This window comes from Camponotus floridanus, unplaced genomic scaffold (assembly GCF_003227725.1).
Source record: "Camponotus floridanus strain SB8 unplaced genomic scaffold, Cflo_v7.5 scaffold139, whole genome shotgun sequence".
NCBI classification, from domain to species: Eukaryota; Metazoa; Arthropoda; class Insecta; order Hymenoptera; family Formicidae; genus Camponotus; species Camponotus floridanus.
In genome coordinates this window covers 135,900-154,172 of record NW_020229258.1, presented here as the reverse complement: position 1 = coordinate 154,172, position 18,273 = coordinate 135,900, and the positions used below count along the sequence as shown (strand labels likewise).

Below are 18,273 nucleotides of genomic sequence, written 5' to 3'. Positions count from 1 at the left end.
AACAGTTATATTTTTCGTCGAGCGCTATGTCGACTATATTTTAAGAGAATTTTTTTCATTTTTGCATAAATTGCCGATTGCCTTGAGAATTCGCGGTCTTTGACCGCGCATCAAATTATTGTGGAATTTTCATTCTTTTTCCACATGAATCTTTCTAAATAAATCGATATTATTGCTAAAAAGAATTTTAATCATTTCAAGTTTCTTTTTTTTCACAAAATAGACAAATTTATTTTAATTTATGTTAAAAGTTACATAAGTTAAAATAGACATGGAATACGCCTATATGGAAACTGACCAGTTCAGAATTCGTTTTAGACGAATCGTATCTATTCGCTAGGATTAAGAAAGTGTAATAATAAATGTAAATTATATGCGATAAATAATCTCTATATTAGTGATTAATGAAAAATTAAAATAACAAGTTATAGCGAAATTAGTTTTTCTACAACGAATTTATTTGTATGACTGACACTTTTTAAAAAAAGAAGGATTCTAAAATTTTATAAGATTTATACTTTATATTTTCGTTACATTTTGAAACTCGCTATGAAATCACGTTGTGCAAAATTATTTACTATTTAGTCTCTCTCGTTCGTTTTTCCCTCACGTCTAAACGCAGGAAATACGACGTTGATCTTCCGCGAACATGTGCGCGAGCAAATCAGAAACGTGACTTAAAACGAACGTGACCGAGCCGATTAACGGTGTTTTAATATTCTCTTATTCCTCTTTCGGTTGTTCTATGACGTCCATTCTGACGTCCATTCAGACGCTTTCTTTCGTCCATATTCATCGCACATTTTCATTAGCTGTTATCAATATTACAAGTTACGATGACCTATTTTTCCTTTATTATTTGATTGACACCTTTTAAATTCCGACTTAGTCTTTGGATTGTTTACGTACTTAAATTGTATAATTTAATCGCAATTGCAACGCAACTCGATTTAATGCAGTTGTATCGCCTAATTATTCAAATCGTTAATTATTAGGAGTGGAGAAAATAGCTTTTTTGCTGCCTTTTCCAATCATTAAGCGCGTACCACTTTAATATTGCTAGAAAAGAAAAAGAAAGTTAAACAAACATCAGTAATTATCGGGAAAGTAAGCGCCGATACATTAAATTAATCAATGTGTTTTTTCGTCTCCTTCGAAATATCTTCAATGATAAATTCTCCATCAACAAGATGGAGCGGGTTCGTTAAAAGATTTCAAGAGCTCTATGAATAATTTAAAATTAGTACATTAATAAAAGTTGAACAACCTTGTATCAAACCTGCGTCGCTTCCTATTTCTTGCTTCTCCTTATTCTTTATTTACAGAAAATTGTATGGCAAACTTACTGCATCAATAATGTAATATACTCTGTCGAATCTAAAATTGATTTAGATAGAGATAATAAATTTGGAATTGTAATTTTTTCGAAAATCAAGATGATAAAATTATGAGAGATTTAGAAGAATTCTATTAGATTCACATCAACTCGGTGCTCTGTTCGGGCATCGTTGCAGCTCGAGTCTCTTCTTCTTCTTCTTCTTCTTCTTTGTTGTCCTCGGGGTCGGCATAGCGGGGGCAATGTCAAGGTAGGCTATAAGTCCTGGCGCATCCCTGCCAGCCGATCATTCTTCGTCGAGAAATCCGGTCAAGTCGCGCGGTCCGCAGACGAGGTTGATCGAGGAATTGATTGTAACGAGAGAGAAAGAAAGAAGAAAGAGCAGTAGAGCTGTCTCGCTGAACGAAGAAATGAGAGGTGTTGTACTGTTACTCTGCTACGCGTGCACGCTGCTGATTAGCGTCCAAGCCATCGGCAAATACCGAGGCCTTGAATTTCTGGAAACATGTTCCAGACATGACTCAAAATTGGAAGGCTGTTTAGCGAAAACGGCCAACACACTTGTCGCGCATTTTCGTCAAGGTGAGATCTCCAAATTTTATTTCATGCAAATTTATTTTGATATTTTAAAATTTCTTTGACGTAATTTTCTCTACAACTTCATATGCCATGTGAGTAGTAGTATTAATTTATTCTTCGTTTGAAATATCGAGGATGCATCTTCGTTTGTAGACAGAGATTTGATCTACAATTTGAATAAAAGCAACGTTAAACACGCATGTATTGTTTATATATTATACATGTATGTATTAAACTGTGTGATAAAATAAAAAAATGTGATTTTTTATTTTGCTATAACGATATTTGATTTATTAAATTATTAATATCTTGTACGATACGTCGAAGAAGCTAAAGTCTGTTTTTTTATTATGTCAAGTACATCAGCTGATTGGAATTCGCGTTTGACCGAGGTATACTTTTCTGTTTTTATTTTTTTTCTCCGTCTTGTTAAAATTATTCATAATTTGATATAACATTATTATTATGTTTAACATTATTATTATGTTTAATATTTTGTTCAATAAAATATAACTTTGATTCGATTAAAATACATAGTAATATAGAAAGATAACATTTTTACTTGCTATTCTGCGCAGTCGAAATAATTTAATCAATAGCTCTGATTAATAATTTATTCGTTAATTTTTTTAATAAATGAAGAAAAATGATGCACATCTCTTAATTTAGAAAAATTATGCTAAAAATAAGAAAGCAAAATTGTTGAATATTCTGTGTAACGTATTTTTACATATTTTAAAATATTCTACAATTTTTACATTGGCTTTGATAAATTTTTAAAACATAATGCCAAATATGATATTAATTTGATGTTAATTAATATGAAAATAATAAATTTGAAGCATCTGTTGCCTGTAGCGTGTATTTTTTACTTTACTTGATAAAAATTTTAAGAAAATAATTTTTATATACTACAGTGAACATTTATTAGAATTTTTTAGAATAAATATATGACAATAATACAAATAATTTGTAAATAAACTGCAAGTCGAAAGCCTGAGAAACAAAGTGGTTTTACAATCACATGGTTTTGTTAGCCACGTTAACCGAAGCAGGTTATAACGGTGTATTCGAATGATCACCCAGTGTCCTACATTCCAGTCATTTTGTATGAAGTTGTGCTCCGATACTTGGAGCGATAGCTTTCTGCAAACGTACATAACGATTTCAAAATTTGTCACTTTTAATACATTGTAAACTTTTCACACGAATTACAAAGATAATTAATGAAAAGCAAGATTTTCGTATTGCAATCTAATATCTCTGTCAGTTGTACGATAAAACATTATTTCTCTTAATCAGAGATTGTCTCTTAATTGTAACAATTTCTATTAAATTTAATAATAATAATTAAAAGATCATCTTCAAGAAACTTTTAAAAAATTAAAATTCTGTCAAGTTTTATTGCACGAAGAGAAACCTGCAAATTTTCTCATGACAAAACATATTAATCTATCTTAATTAATATCACAACTACAGGTTTACCGCAATTAGGCTATCCAGAAGTGGAACCAATTATTCTGGACGAATTGCATATCGCGTTGGGCGGCGGTCCGAATGGCTATAGAGCTCAATTCAGAAATATTACCGCGAGAGGAGTCTCTACCTTGCGAGTAACTGGTCTCAAGACAAGATTGAGTGATGACGAGGTGCAGTTGCAACTGGCTTTCAACATACCAAAGATAAGAGCTGCTGCCAAATATCGATCCAGTGGAACTTTAATCTTGGTTCAAGCCAGTGGAGCCGGAGATTATTGGGGGGAATATGGTAAGCTGAAACAATACAATTAATTAGTAGCAATTCAGCAGCGCATATTGCATATACCCCTATATAACTATACTTGTTGTTGTCTTAAAATTTAATTTATTGTCTTAAAATATTTTATTGTTCATTTAAAAGAGAATATGAAATTTGTCATTCATTTATTAGAAGTGTGCAGTATTCTTTAATTTCCCCGATGAATTTTGTTGAACGAGTGAAATGCCACTTACACGTGTACAAGTAACTTTCACTTGCGCATATACACCATATTGTCAATAAACTTCATTTATCGCTGTTTCGTAGAGTGAAACATTTATAATTGAATATAATAATAGATTGTTTACAGACATATCTGAACAAATTTGAACATTTGTTACATAAATAACGAACAATTAAAGGTTTGTTACATAAATAACGAATAATTAAAGGTTTAAAAATTAATTGGGGGAACTATTTACATATAAAAATCTTCATGCTATGTTAATTCGAGTTAAATGATCTCTAGCATTAAGCTCCTTGTGAATAGCAACACGATTTACCAACATGTTACAAGAAATATTCATGTAGACGGGAATTATACTCACGAAAGCTCCTTTCTGAAATAACTCATTGCCATTCGCGCCTGTCTGTAGATAATCCGAAATACAAATACGTGTCTCTTTTATCGTACCTGTAATTCCGAAAGAGAATTATAAAAAAATATGTATTTAAATGTAAATTATTTAAATGTCAAATAAGTAAGGTTTTATAATACAATGAGAATGATATTTTATTACTATTATATACGCATTATATTTAAAAAATGATTAATAATACATATCAATTTCTGACACTAATTTATACAAATAACTTGTACAAATAATCGAAAAGAAACATTAAAATTCGAATTTATTTTTCATGAAAATCAATCATATTTCACTTGAAATGTGAAGCAAGCCTGGAATATATTTTTTTATTTTGTTATTTTCCACAATTCCATTCACCAACATTTTTTCATTTGCAGAAGGTGTTAAGGCTAAGGTTTTCATCAGGGCAAGACCGTTTCTGGTCGAAGGTCGTCGTTATCTGAGATTACAACAACTAAAAATGGATTTTAGCGTACAAGATATTAAAATGGGAGTTGAAAATGTGCGCAATAGCAATAGCATATTGCGTAAGTAATTTTTATATAAAATTCTCAAATTATTTCAAAAAATAGAATAAAAGAATTTTAACAATTATAATAATAATAGTAAGATAAAAAATAATAGTATAATAAATGAAATAAAGAAATTTGATTGTAATAAAATTAAACTGAAAGAAATTAAAGAACGACTATAAGCGAAATTCAAACTTTAATTCGAATAAAAAGAAACCGATACGCTTTATTGATTGAAAACTAGCCAACAAATTAGCATGAAAGAAACTACGTTTAATGTGGGACATTCTGTATAATTGAATTTAAATTTTTACTTTTTAAATTATTTTTTAATTCTTGTGGATAAATTATGGAATTTTAAATCTAAAATGTAAAAAAAGGATTCTACAAAAATATATTTTACAAGAAACGTATTGAAATTTTGAGGCAATTCCAATAAGAATATCTAAATTTGACAAATATGTATGAGACAGAGATACTTCAGAGAGAGATACTTCAAGTTTATATCGATATTAATTTTGAGAAATAAAAGATGACATATAATTAATCAGAAAAATTCAAGTTTTGTTTGTATCATTATCTACTTTATATATCTTTATTCACATGCAATTCGTATTGTGATAGAATTTTATGGTCAAATGTGTCATTTTCATGTTTCATTTTACAGTGGCGGCATTGAATCTTTTCATCAACACGAATAGTCAGGAACTTTTGAAAGAAATGAAGCCGGATTTAAGGAGAAAACTGGTGCAGGTGATGTCGACTTTCGTGGAAAAACTTTTCGCTCAAGTGCCATACGATGCCTGGATCGTGGATTAAACACTTAATCGGTAATTGCTGAAAGCAAAAATTGTCAATCACGTAATCGGTGCACTTTTGAACCGCGAAGCGAGGCTCCTCAGGCAAAGAGAAAAAAAATTCCCTCTTCGTAGAAGTCGTGCGTTTTCGCGATATAACGAAGAGATCTCTTTATAATACAATGGGAATACCAGATGATAGATATGTCACGCAAGTAATAATTATTCTTAGATAATATCTCTGACAATAAGTTGAAAAAAAGTAAAACGACGATTGACGCTCTTTTTAATCTGACATAAAATACTCGAAGAGCGTTTGATTCTACAGAGATCGGTTATATGTTACATACAGGGGTCGGTTATATGTTGCATATGTTGCATACAGGGTATTTTATAAGATCTGCGTCGCGAATCTAAAGCGAATATATTGAATCAAAAATATTAAATCTGATGTAAGAGCGTATCTCAATAATTATGGAGATATTTGCACAGTAAATTAAAGTAAGTTTAAGCTTCAAAGATACAATTTTAAAAAAATATAGTTATATATATACAGATATATAATTTTAAGCATGATATCACAAGCGCGATGATTTGTAGTTTGCCTTCTTATTCTTGTTATTAATGATTATTTGTTATTTATTTCATCTTCGCTTCATAAGTGATGTTGAATTAAATTATGAAGTGTCTTGCATAGCGTATAAGAAAAGCAATGTTCTGTTTTAATTGGAATTCAAATTCGAACTATAATTCAAATAGAACATTATTTTTTATACGTTATGATATAAAACAATATAATAATGAAACTATGTGTATATATATATATATATATATATATATATATATATATATGTATGTATGCATATTTCCATTATAGATAAACAATATATACACATGTAATTTTAATCAGAATAAATAAAGTTTGTCAAAAAGTAATAATTACGAATATATGTTACAATACGTTACAATAATTACATTTTATGTGTACGTTATACGTTTACGGTTACGTATACGTATTACGTTTTATGTGTACAATGATATATATATATTTTGTTTCTCTTTTAATAATATCAAAGAAAATTACAATATTTGTTATTTATTAAAATAATTTAATTACAAGCTTTTATTTTAAAATAAATCATAGCACACATTTTAATCTTTATTCATCTCTATTCTTGTTACTTTTATATCTTATTATGAATAGTTTTAAATAAATATAGATAATTAGTCATTTACAGAATTTATTGCAATTATCATTCTATAAAAGCTATAATTCGTGTAAAGAAAATTAAAAATGTAATTCAGAATTCGACGATGCATTTTTCCGATTTACTTTGCGAAATTACGTTATATAAATTCAAGGTGCATGATTGTTATATCGCACGCGTGATAATATGATTAGTGAATATCAACGACAAACTCTGAACTTCGGAATAATAGGGGAATCGAAAAATAGATGGCTGAAATAAAATTTTTTATCATTGTACATATAAATTATTTTTTCGAGATAAATTAAAGCCTACAAATGATGATTATGTAATTAATATCAAATAATCCATTTTGATAAGCAACAAGAATAATGATTGCGTGTAATCGTAATTAAAAATCAAGATGACGTAACCATATGAGATGTTTTCTAATTTATTACTTATTATAAATCATTTATGATGTCAAGTACATTTAATATTCTGAGCAAATATCAGTGTTATTTTTTATTGTATTTTATTGTTGTTTTTTACTTTATTTGATTAATAGTAATAGTTTTACATAAACTTATGTAACAAGTATATGATATTAATTGTTTCAAATCTGAATGAAACAAATGAAGAGAAGAAATTAGTTGTACGACAAAGTTTTACATAAGACAATAATTGCAATGAAATGATGATTCTGAAGGGCAAAACAATTATATATATATATATATATATATATATATATATATATATAATACAATTGATTATATCTCGTATTAAATTAAATCACGTCTTTTCTAGAAATTTCAATCCATTATGTTCCGAACAGTTGCATTTTTCTTCAAGTAATAAATATGAACTTGTAATTATTAATAATTTATTTCATTTTTTTCATTAAAAATAGCAGCATCTTGTAGAAAATATAAAATTGAATTTCTATATAATATAAAATGAATAGATTAAAGATTACAAATAATTGATTGTATCGATTAGATCGATCATATAAAATATATTTAAAAAAATATACTTTGTTATTTGAACATTAAAGATTTAGCTTTCTCTCATTCTCTCTCTCTCTCTCTCTCTCTCTCTCTCTCTCTCTCTCTCTCTTTCTGCTTCTCTCTTATTTTTAATAAGAAAAATATATTAAGAATAATTAAATATTTTTACTCTTTTAAAAAGTTATTCTTAAAAATAACAAAGTATAATTTTTATTTTAGGTTCCTTACAAGATTTTTATCTTTAGGAATATCATTTTAAAATTTCTGATCAAATTAATTAAATTTAATTACATTAACTTATAAAGAAAAAATTAATAAACGTAAAAAATATTTCTGCCATCATTATTTACAGAATATTGTATTTAATTATATTATATTGCGCGTTTAGATATTAAAATTCTTAATTAGCAACAAAGTTCTATTCTATTCGCATTTCTATCGATAATGATAATATCTACAAGAGATTTTTTTATTGTATAAACTTTATTGCAAATTTAATATTCAATGAATAATATTAACATTAAACATATATCTAAGAGATCATTATAGAGATAATTATTATTATATAATAGAGATAATTATTATATTTACTCTCGCGGAAGATTAATTATATTGGTGCAAATGTATTGATCATCTTAACAAAATCACACATACACTCTCGCTCTCTCTCTGTCTCTTCTTCTTTCTCTCTCTCTCTCTCTCATATTAGTGTTACATCTTCGCGATTATCAAAGCGGAATCGCAACCAGTGATTGTCGGTTTGATGCGAGGGTTCTAGATTTAGTTTATTGAATGTAAGCGGTACAAGATGTACGTATGCTGCGCCAAAATGATTGAGACAATGAAAGCAGGGAATTAGAGTTTTCTGATATGATTACTGCTGTTGGTAATAATTTTTCAAAATAGAGTACAGATTAAAGTAATTTCGCAAATTTATCTTAATATCCTAGCTGTTGAAACAAAAAAGACGTAAGATTGTAAGTGACATCATGCAAGCGTGTTTACATGATGAAGTTTGCGAATAAAGATAATATGTCTTCCACTAATTTTTTAATCGCGGAATACGTTGAAATACATGACATACCCGTATTTCAAAATTCGACAATCACTGGTTGCGATTCCGCTTTGATAATCGCGAAGACGTAACACTAATATGAGAGAGAGAGAGAGAGAGAGAGAGAGAGAGAGAGAGAGAGAGAGAGAGAGAGAGAGTGTATGTATGATTTTGTTAAGATAATCAATACATTTGCGCCAATATAATTAATCTTCCGCGAGAGTAAATATAATAATTATCTCTATTATAGATATATGTTTAATGTTAATATTATGCAAAAATGAAGAAGAAAAAAATAAGATCAAATTTATAAAAAAACAAACATTTTTTCTTTTAAAAGGAAGAATAAAAATATATTTATATAGTATATATAAAAGATATTTTAATATAATATTATCTTTTTGTATTATGTATGAAGATTTAAAGTATTATATTTGATTGACAGCAAAAAGTAGCTGAAAATCAATATTGACGAATATATTCACTTCTGAAGTATTTTAAGTATGAGAAATTGCGTGGAATATTACAATTTGATCTTAGTTACAGTGCAGAGATGTATTTTTTAATATTTATTGCGTTTTTACTGAAATATTCCGAATTTTGTTAATCGAAATGATTAACTTTTGGCAGAGAATTTCGCCTTGTGTCAGATACATGGCAAATTTCATTGAATTATATTTAATATCTTTTTAACCAGTACTTGTATAATATTATTTGACCAAATATTTCCTCTGTATCTAAACTACACTTTTGCAAATTTTAAACAAATTCTGAATATTATTTCCATGTGTTTTTGTCATTTGAATTGATGTGATTATACCTTTCCCATAAGAACATGTTAATTCGGTGCAAAATAAAATCCTTATAACTTGTTGAGCGCTTTAGTAAATCGATTTAAAAATTGTACTGAAGATTCTAAACATATGTAAGGACATTCTGTACAATTTTCATTAAATTCTCAATATTTTGAAAATAAGTACAAAACATCCTTAATATAAATATAACATTTTTAGAACTTATTAAATTTGTTTTTTCATTCTGTAAAAAAACTAATGTCAGAAAAACAGGAAATTATTGGTAGATATAATAGTTTCCAAATTTTTTTATACTTTATAAGATATTTGTACTTTGAGTTGTATCTCTAATTTATTTGATTGATGGATTGCAAAGCGACACATTGACATCCGGTAGGTTGTCAACGCCGACTTCACGGTCATTATAGCATAGCTCTGACAACTCCTTTGATTTGATGGCTGACTATGAATTATTTTTGCTAATTCACGAGCTCACGATAACTCATGTACGTACGCATAAACAATCATTCATTCGTGTCCGGAAGTTACACACTTGCCTGTAAAACTTTATTTTTTGTATCTCGATAATTTTTGCTATATAATGTAGTACTTCTCGATTGTAATTTATAAAATGTGTTAAAATGTATCAAGAAAATTATTATAACAAGGTTTATTTATAGAAAGAAAATAGTTAGAAATTATTAAATAAAATTAATATATACACATAAAATTGGTAAAATTGGTTCTCTAGCAATAACAAAAATATTCAGTAATATTTTTTATACTTTTCAAAAAAAAGGCATTTTTATAATTTTGATCAAAAGTATGTATGTATAAGAAAAAAAACGCAAAAATATACTTTGTATTTTAGGAGCGATGCTACAATTAATATATAATATTCATTTTATTTTCTTAACGTTAATATTTTTTTCTTCTAAATATACTGATTTTCTTTTAAATATACTTATATTTATATTTTATTTATATTTATATTTAACGTTTGATATCAATATTTTATGGAAATATCAGTCACATTATTTTATAATAATCAATACTGTATTTAATTTAATTATGCTTCGCGGTGATTTCAACATTCATTAAAAGTCTGATTTATATCTGTACGGAAACTTTATAGTACTTAAAATAAAATCTTATTACATAAAAAATTTTATTTGATTACTCAGGAAGAGTTTATTTTTTGTAAACGTTCCAGGAAACTTTTAAGTTACCCGTGTAATAATATAATATTATTAGACACCGTGACTATGACGTGTGGACTTTGATTCCCACGCATTAAACACATTTTCATCTTATTTTAATTCTTGGAAAAATCTATGAAAACCTGTATCTTTTGTACGTTCACTTCCATCAATCTTCGTGAAACTCATCTTAACTGCGCGTTGGTACACACAAACATAGTGACATTGATGACCAAGGAACCACGTCTTTCATTGATATATTGCATAACACATGTTTCTTTCAGCAGCTGCTGCGATTTAGATTATCATTTGAAAAAATTCTTCCTTGATAGAAAAATTGATAGAAAAAAGACAATTGTAAAGCACCAAACCATTTAATCAATTTAGGGTTCAAGAATAAATTTTATAATACATGATTATTACAAAATTAATTTAATCATGAATATTTTTAAAAGAAAAATATTTTTTGTTTTATTAACAATTTATAAAATATATGCAATTAAGAAAAATTAAACTTTAAATTTAAAAAATTAAATTTTAAATGTAAATATGAACAATAAGAACAAAAATGGAAAACATAGCAAAATTTTATTTGTTTTAAAATCGAGTGTTATTACAATTCGAGGAGATTGATAATCACTCTAATCTGTCTTCTGTCACGTCATAATCACGTATTCTAAAATGCATAAAGTACCTTGCAAGATATTCACCGAATATTGAATTGCGATCTTCTTTGCGTCCTGCTTGGTTCACTTATTTATTGATCCTAAAATTAGGAATTCGTCTTCCTTCCGCCAGCGTATTACCAATAGGAAGATTCGGCTAATATAAAATTCTTGCGACGTACGTCGTCGATTTCTAAGCCGCTTTATATAATAGATCAATTCTAAAAGGGAGAATGTCAATTAAGACCATTAAAATTATGCGACCATTTTTTATCAAATAAATGCTAAATATCCGTTAAAAAAAAAGTTGCTGTTGTAAGGAGTGAAAAAAGATGACTGAGAAATGTTCAGATTTTGCATATCTTTTTCTTTCAAATATGCGCAATATTTATTATTAATTATATCAAAGGCAAAAAATAATTTATGTTAAAAGTTACATACACGCACATATAAAATAATCTTTCTCGTCTTCAAGGTCAACAGAAAGTAATATTAAGACCTCGATATGTCGTCATCAGGGATATATTTCATTCGATTGAAATAGAACGGCATAATTATAGTAAAGAAATTCTTTATTTATGAATTATGCTTGGATGTAAAATATTTTTCGATAATCGCAGATCGACATTTCTCGCTCACCTTCGGTATAAAAACTAAAAGAGGAAAGATGTAATGGCAAGGTCGTCTGCCTGCACATATTAGTTCTTTTTTTCGCTTTTCGCACGTGCACGATTTTCCTGTGATCATTTAAAAACAAATATCATCGACAGAATAAGAATGGTCTTTATCTCGAATTGAAATAAGTGAGTAACGGACGACGGAAGAGGGGGTAAATAAATAGTCTCTGCTATAAGGCTTCAGATCGCCGTTCGGATCATTCACTTCCAGCCCGACTATCCTCGAATCACCTGTTGCTGGATCCACCAGCAACCCTCACCGTCGAAATCCAGGCACCCGCAAGCCGAAAGACACACGCATTGAGCTTCCTGTCTGTCTTTTTCTTTCATTTTCTCCGGTGAAAAGATGACAGTACTAGCGAAGGCAACCGTCCTTGTGGTCCTGCTTGTCGAGGTGACGATTGGCGCGGAAGCTTTGCAAGACATACGTGAGTAAATTTGTCACCAAGACCTTTAAAAGACCTTAAAGGAGAAAATTTACCGCACAACACAAGAATATTTAATGTGTTTTCATGTGGCTTGAAATTGTGCATGTTTGTTATTTGAATTTTTTCACATTTATTACGTATTGCATTGTTACCACACATATAATGCAAACTGTTAAATGCTAAAGATTTTCGATTCAACACTTATTAAATCACCATCTCAATCAATCACCTCAAGCAAACCATCTCAAGATTTCTATTATAATTGAATCTTGCACTTTGATATATACTCGATTTAAGCGATGTAAGCGATTACTGTTAACTACTGAGTTAGGAACTTGAGAAGCGCGTTTTTCATATATATTTTATATATTTGTAAATCTAATTATTTCTATTTATTTGTCAGCAAAGTGCTGCTTGCTTCATTATCTTATTCTTCCTGCTTGAGTAAGCGTAAATTTGCAAGGTTTTGTCATGGCTATGATGCAAGAAATAATATATTGAATCTAATGGATTGAGTTATCACAATAAAGTATTGTTATTGAGTAAATTAAATTAATTGATTTGATTTTTAAATCTCGGCTGAAAAAGAACATCTTCTTTCTTTGTTTTTTAACTTAGCTTTCCTTATTTTTTAACTTAGATTTTGTTAAGCATACATATATATGTTACATATATATGTACGTACATCATCTTTTTACGCAAAATTGGCAATTTAATCACAAAGTTACTAAAAAAATTGTTCTAACGTCCTTTCTTTTCTAACAATATGCAACTTTAGTAAAAAGAAGGCACTTACATAAAAGATGCTTACCGATCTAAGTTTGCATAATTATTTTCTGCGCGTCATTGAATTTGATATATTCGGAGTATGTATTGTATATTCGGAGGGTTTAAATTTTATCGTTATAAATATCGTAAAATAATAGAAAAACGTTTGCACACAAAAAGTAAAGAAACCGAGAGCAGATTATGCATATGTAACCTCGAGATTATACATATATAATCTCGATATACATGATAATTATTCAATACATTCTTTTCATTAAAATACATAAGATGAAAATATATTATTAAAAGTATAATATTATACAAATAAAATCATATTGTAGTAGTAAATCAGAATCGAGCGAATTGATACCAATTTGCATATAACAAGTATTTATTGTTTTTCCTCCAAAAGATACTCTTACAATAATTTATGGTATAAATATAATTATAAATATAATTATATATAATATACATACATACATATATATATATATATATATATATATATAATTATATTAAGTATATTAAATTCTTATATTAATTATGTTATATAAATTATATAAATTATACTAATGATAATTTTAATTACGTTTGTAGCCGAATTCCTGCACATTTGCCAAGTTCAGCAACCACAATACGAAACATGTGTCACCAACAGTATAAATGATTTGAAGCCATATCTTAAGGTGGGCGTACCAGAATATCATATCCCTTCTCTGGAACCTCTTAAGTTGAAGACAATATCAGCTTCTCCATCTAATAGTTTGACAATGCATGCAAACGATATCAATGTGTACGGTGCCAGCAATTTTGAAATTAATAAAATAAAGTAAGTATAAAAAAATGTGGCATACATATAATAATAATATTATATTTCTTTTATCGTTATTGATCAATAATGATTAACTACAAGATATATTTTTTACATACAAAATTTAGTCATCTTTAAATATATTAATATTTATATTTTGATATTTAATAATTTATTGAGGAAAAATAAAGAGAAGAAAGAGAGAGAGAGAGAAAGAGAGAGACAATGTGTGTATATGTGTATAGTTTTTTTAATTTCTTGGATCAATAGTTTATAAATAAATATGTAATATAACAAATGATATAAGTTTTAGATATTAAAATCAATTGTAAAAAACTTCATGACCGTACTTTTGAATGAATATTAATTAGACATTTTCGATTATATGAACAATTGTTCGCGAGCGTATTATTTAAATAATGTGTGTTGTTTTGTACGGAATTAGAAATGACAAGTCTCTCCTAATATTAAATTGATTACGTACATGTTTCTGTTCTTTTGACCATTAACCCAACTAGATTACATATATAGTTATAAAAGAGATTGAATTGCGCACATATTGTTTTTACTGTTGTTGAGTTTTTCATATATTTGTATGACGTTTTCATATGCCTCTTTGTGACATGAATCGCTTCAGGTTCTTCGTACAACATCACTTTGACTTTTTTACACTTATTAAGAAAGAATTTATTAGTTGATCTAACTTATTATACTTTTTTAATTTTCTTACATTTATTCATAATTTTATTGAGAAAAATTTTAAATATTCTAATATAATGATAAAAAAGGATAAAATATAAAGATGAAGGATTGAAAGGAAGATAATTTTTTAAATAAGCACAGAAAATAAAAGTTTCATAAAATGTGTGATTTACGTCACACAAAGTTTCAACAAAGAATGTTGTTTCAGTCTATTTTTCTCATAATGATTCTTACAGCTTCAAAGTTTTAGTAATATTTAGAATTGTCTTTGAAGCATATGTTTTTATTGTCACGGATTTTTATCGTAACGTAAAGATTTCTTGCGAAAAAAATACATTAAATGAGGACAATGAGGAGCAAGCGTTTTGTTGCTTGTATTCTATGCGCGAATGGCCGTGACACAAACACTTGAAGTATGTGTATGTAACTGCAAAGTATCGAAAAATAATCATGCATTTTATAAAGATAAAAAGAATAATCAAAGACTGGATAAAGATCAGAAAATGAAAAAACGGTAATTGTAGTGTTTTTTATTTCGCACGTGAAATTTGAAAGGAATATTATGAGTCAAAGTATTGAGAGACTAAGACACTCAAGTATTAAAAGAGAGGGAGAGAGGGGGGGAGGGAGAAAAAAAGAGAAAGAGAGAAAGAGAGAGAAGGATAGAGAGGTGTATAAAATAATGTGGACGAAGAAGGCTGATGTCATTGAAATCGTTAGTTGATAACTTCCCATGTGTGGAAATTGTGAAAAAAATCTTATGCGTATTGATCACTACAAAATGCACATATAATATATTAACGTTTTAATATCTTGAAAATAATGTTAAAATTTTGCAAGGAGATGTAGCTTCCTAATAAACTAAAATAAATAATTTGCTTATAATTGCTTAATAATCAAATATTTTTGATAAAAATTTCAAGATAAAAAGGATATAGAATACGAGCATGTAGCATATACATATTATGTAACGATACAATTATAATAATAGATTTAACAAATTTCGATGAAATTCTTTTAAATTGTAATTTGTGTATTCAGTTTAAGCTGTTGTCAACTGCAAATCTATATTAGCGATTAATTAAGAAACAAGTTTAATTGTGCCATTTTTAGGGAAATTTATACAAAATAACTCAAGATTTAACGATTGTACGATTAGAAATTACTAAGGGGAGAGAATACGGATGTAAATGTTACTTGAAAGGATGTCATGTACGTTCAACGAGCCTCTCTAGTTTTTTTCTTCTACATCTCATGTTTTCTTACATTATTACATTATTACTTGTTAAAGTTATTTTTCCTTTTAAGAATGGACCTTACCAATATCGTCTTTAATGTGGATGTGGCATTGTCTAATATTGCTATTGACGGGAAATATGAAGTCGACGGCAAGATATTGTTACTTCCTATTCACGGATCTGGTCCACTAAGTGGCAACTTTTCTGAGTGCATAGGTATTTATTTTATATAAGATTATGTCATTCATTTATTATAGAAAAAATTCGCATAATAGACTTTAGGATGAAAATCGCACTAATAATCCAATTTCAACACAGTTTGCTGTCTCAAAATTCAAAAAGTGATATAAATATAATTATATCTTTTATGATCTAAACTTCATTTCTTTTTCAAATTTTTGTTAATGCAAATAACCTGTAAATATGCTTAATAAATGAATGCAAGAGAATAACTCTATGTTGGGCAATTAAAATATAAAATACATCAATGGAATTAAAAAATTGGAAAAAAAGGAAATCGATAAAAAAGAATAACATAAAAAATATTAGTATTTAGACCGTATTGGGAACAGTTATCTTATATCATTATTACAGTAATAGTTATATTGTACTTATCCGTCTCTATCATACATAAAATAACGATCTCATTTTTCCTTATAGGCGCATGCAAGATCAAGGGCGAAAGGTTCTTTGACGAGAACGGCGTAGAAAAAATTCGCATAATAGACTTTAGGATGAAAATCTCAGTGGGAAAAGGCTCGATAAAGTTGGACAATCTGTTTGACGGCGAACAGGTACTCGGGGATGTTGTGAATTCGGCCATCAACAACAACTTCCAACTCTTTATGAGGGAATTCTCGCCACTGTTAGAAATGGCGCTCTCTGACGCGTTTCAAGACATTGCCGACAAAATTATCCAGCAGTTCTCGTTTTCTCAACTCTTCCCCGGCGCATAAATCTATCTCGAGGGATCGTGATCGAGGGCGGACTGGAAAACAGTGATTAAATTTGAAAATCTGTAATATATGTAAACGCGATAGAAGGAATTAGGGAAATTCTGCGTTACTTTTCTCTACATTGAATCCTTTTTTGCATGGATACACCTAAGATTTGCATCGCTAACACTTAAGACATTATTAGCGCATTTAATTTCGACGTAACCAGAATTCGAATCTGGCAAGAAATAATGAAAAATTCTCAAAATCATCACACACAAAACGATTCTGACAAACACTTGTTATATTAATAATTGATGATCTTGATGAATCTAATTTAGAGCCTCCCGATATAAATTCACGAAATTTATTTATTTAATCGCGTAATATTATTTTAAAATGGCACGAAGCGGCTATTTGTGAAATGCTAAAAGAAAAATGACATTAGAAAATATCAGAATAAAAAATGTATCTTCGGAAATATTTGAATTATACAAAAATTTCACGAGAAAGGAACTTTTTACACAATTATACTAAGGAAACAATTTTATATAATTCAATATATCTAGATGTTTATTTTGGATTTTATTGTTGTCAAATACGAAAATGATTTAAGTTGCTAAAATGAGCACTTAGATTTAGACAGAGAATAATTGAAAGTATAAAATATTTTTCTGCAATAGTTCTAACAATAGTATACTGTACAGCAAAACTTTTGCTTCTATTCATTCTGGTTTATATTTCCTTATCGACAAGTAAAATAATTCTGAATGAAACTGTGAAAATACAGCTTATCGATATATAATTAGCATCATATTTTTACTTAAAAATTTAATTTGTAAAATACTTGTCAAGATTAGTAAACAAGATTATACATTATGATAAGATATTATTTTATTAATGAGAATATGTGTGCATATATCGATAAGTTCAATGTATTATGAATCATCGAATAAAGTTATTAACTATAATATTTGTCAAAAATAATATTAGCATTATTCGTTTCTTTGTATTCTTCTCTTTTTAAAATTTATAATAGATATTATAATTTGCATATTATAAAATACCTCACGAATTTTTATATCTATGAACATTTTTAAATAGATCACAATTATACTTTAAATAAATAATACATTATATATCTTCTTACATATTAGTAATTATTTCGCGAATTGCATTGTGATACTCTGTTAATTC

General features: G+C 28.1%; 2 protein-coding genes across 2 annotated transcripts; both read left to right on the top strand.

Moving 5' to 3' along the window:
* The first annotated feature begins 1,632 nt into the window (after nt 1-1,632).
* On the top strand, nt 1,633-6,242 carry LOC105252311 (protein takeout). The gene is made up of 4 exons (XM_011259635.3): nt 1,633-1,918; nt 3,395-3,682; nt 4,680-4,829; nt 5,482-6,242. The coding sequence occupies exons 1-4, from the start codon at nt 1,747-1,749 to the stop codon at nt 5,631-5,633; spliced, it is 762 nt and encodes a 253-aa protein (XP_011257937.1). The 5' UTR covers nt 1,633-1,746; the 3' UTR covers nt 5,634-6,242.
* Nucleotides 6,243-12,380: 6,138 nt separating this feature from the next.
* On the top strand, nt 12,381-17,881 carry LOC105252313 (circadian clock-controlled protein). The gene is made up of 4 exons (XM_011259637.3): nt 12,381-12,622; nt 13,988-14,219; nt 16,212-16,357; nt 16,802-17,881. Exons 1-4 carry the CDS (start codon nt 12,541-12,543, stop codon nt 17,095-17,097), a joined length of 756 nt encoding a protein of 251 aa, XP_011257939.1. The 5' UTR covers nt 12,381-12,540; the 3' UTR covers nt 17,098-17,881.
* Nucleotides 17,882-18,273: the final 392 nt, after the last annotated feature.

What these genes read in the sequence shown, in the direction of transcription:
- LOC105252311 (XM_011259635.3), top strand. Translation starts at nt 1,747, where the DNA reads ATGAGAGGTGTTGTACTGTTACTCTGCTACGCGTGCACGCTGCTGATT. An exon ending in TGTCGCGCATTTTCGTCAAG is followed by an intron (nt 1,919 to 3,394) that starts GTGAGATCTCCA and finishes TCACAACTACAG; the next exon opens with GTTTACCGCAATTAGGCTAT. An exon ending in AGATTATTGGGGGGAATATG is followed by an intron (nt 3,683 to 4,679) that starts GTAAGCTGAAAC and finishes TTTCATTTGCAG; the next exon opens with AAGGTGTTAAGGCTAAGGTT.
- LOC105252313 (XM_011259637.3), top strand. Translation starts at nt 12,541, where the DNA reads ATGACAGTACTAGCGAAGGCAACCGTCCTTGTGGTCCTGCTTGTCGAG. An exon ending in GGAAGCTTTGCAAGACATAC is followed by an intron (nt 12,623 to 13,987) that starts GTGAGTAAATTT and finishes TTACGTTTGTAG; the next exon opens with CCGAATTCCTGCACATTTGC. An exon ending in CAACTTTTCTGAGTGCATAG is followed by an intron (nt 16,358 to 16,801) that starts GTATTTATTTTA and finishes TTTTCCTTATAG; the next exon opens with GCGCATGCAAGATCAAGGGC.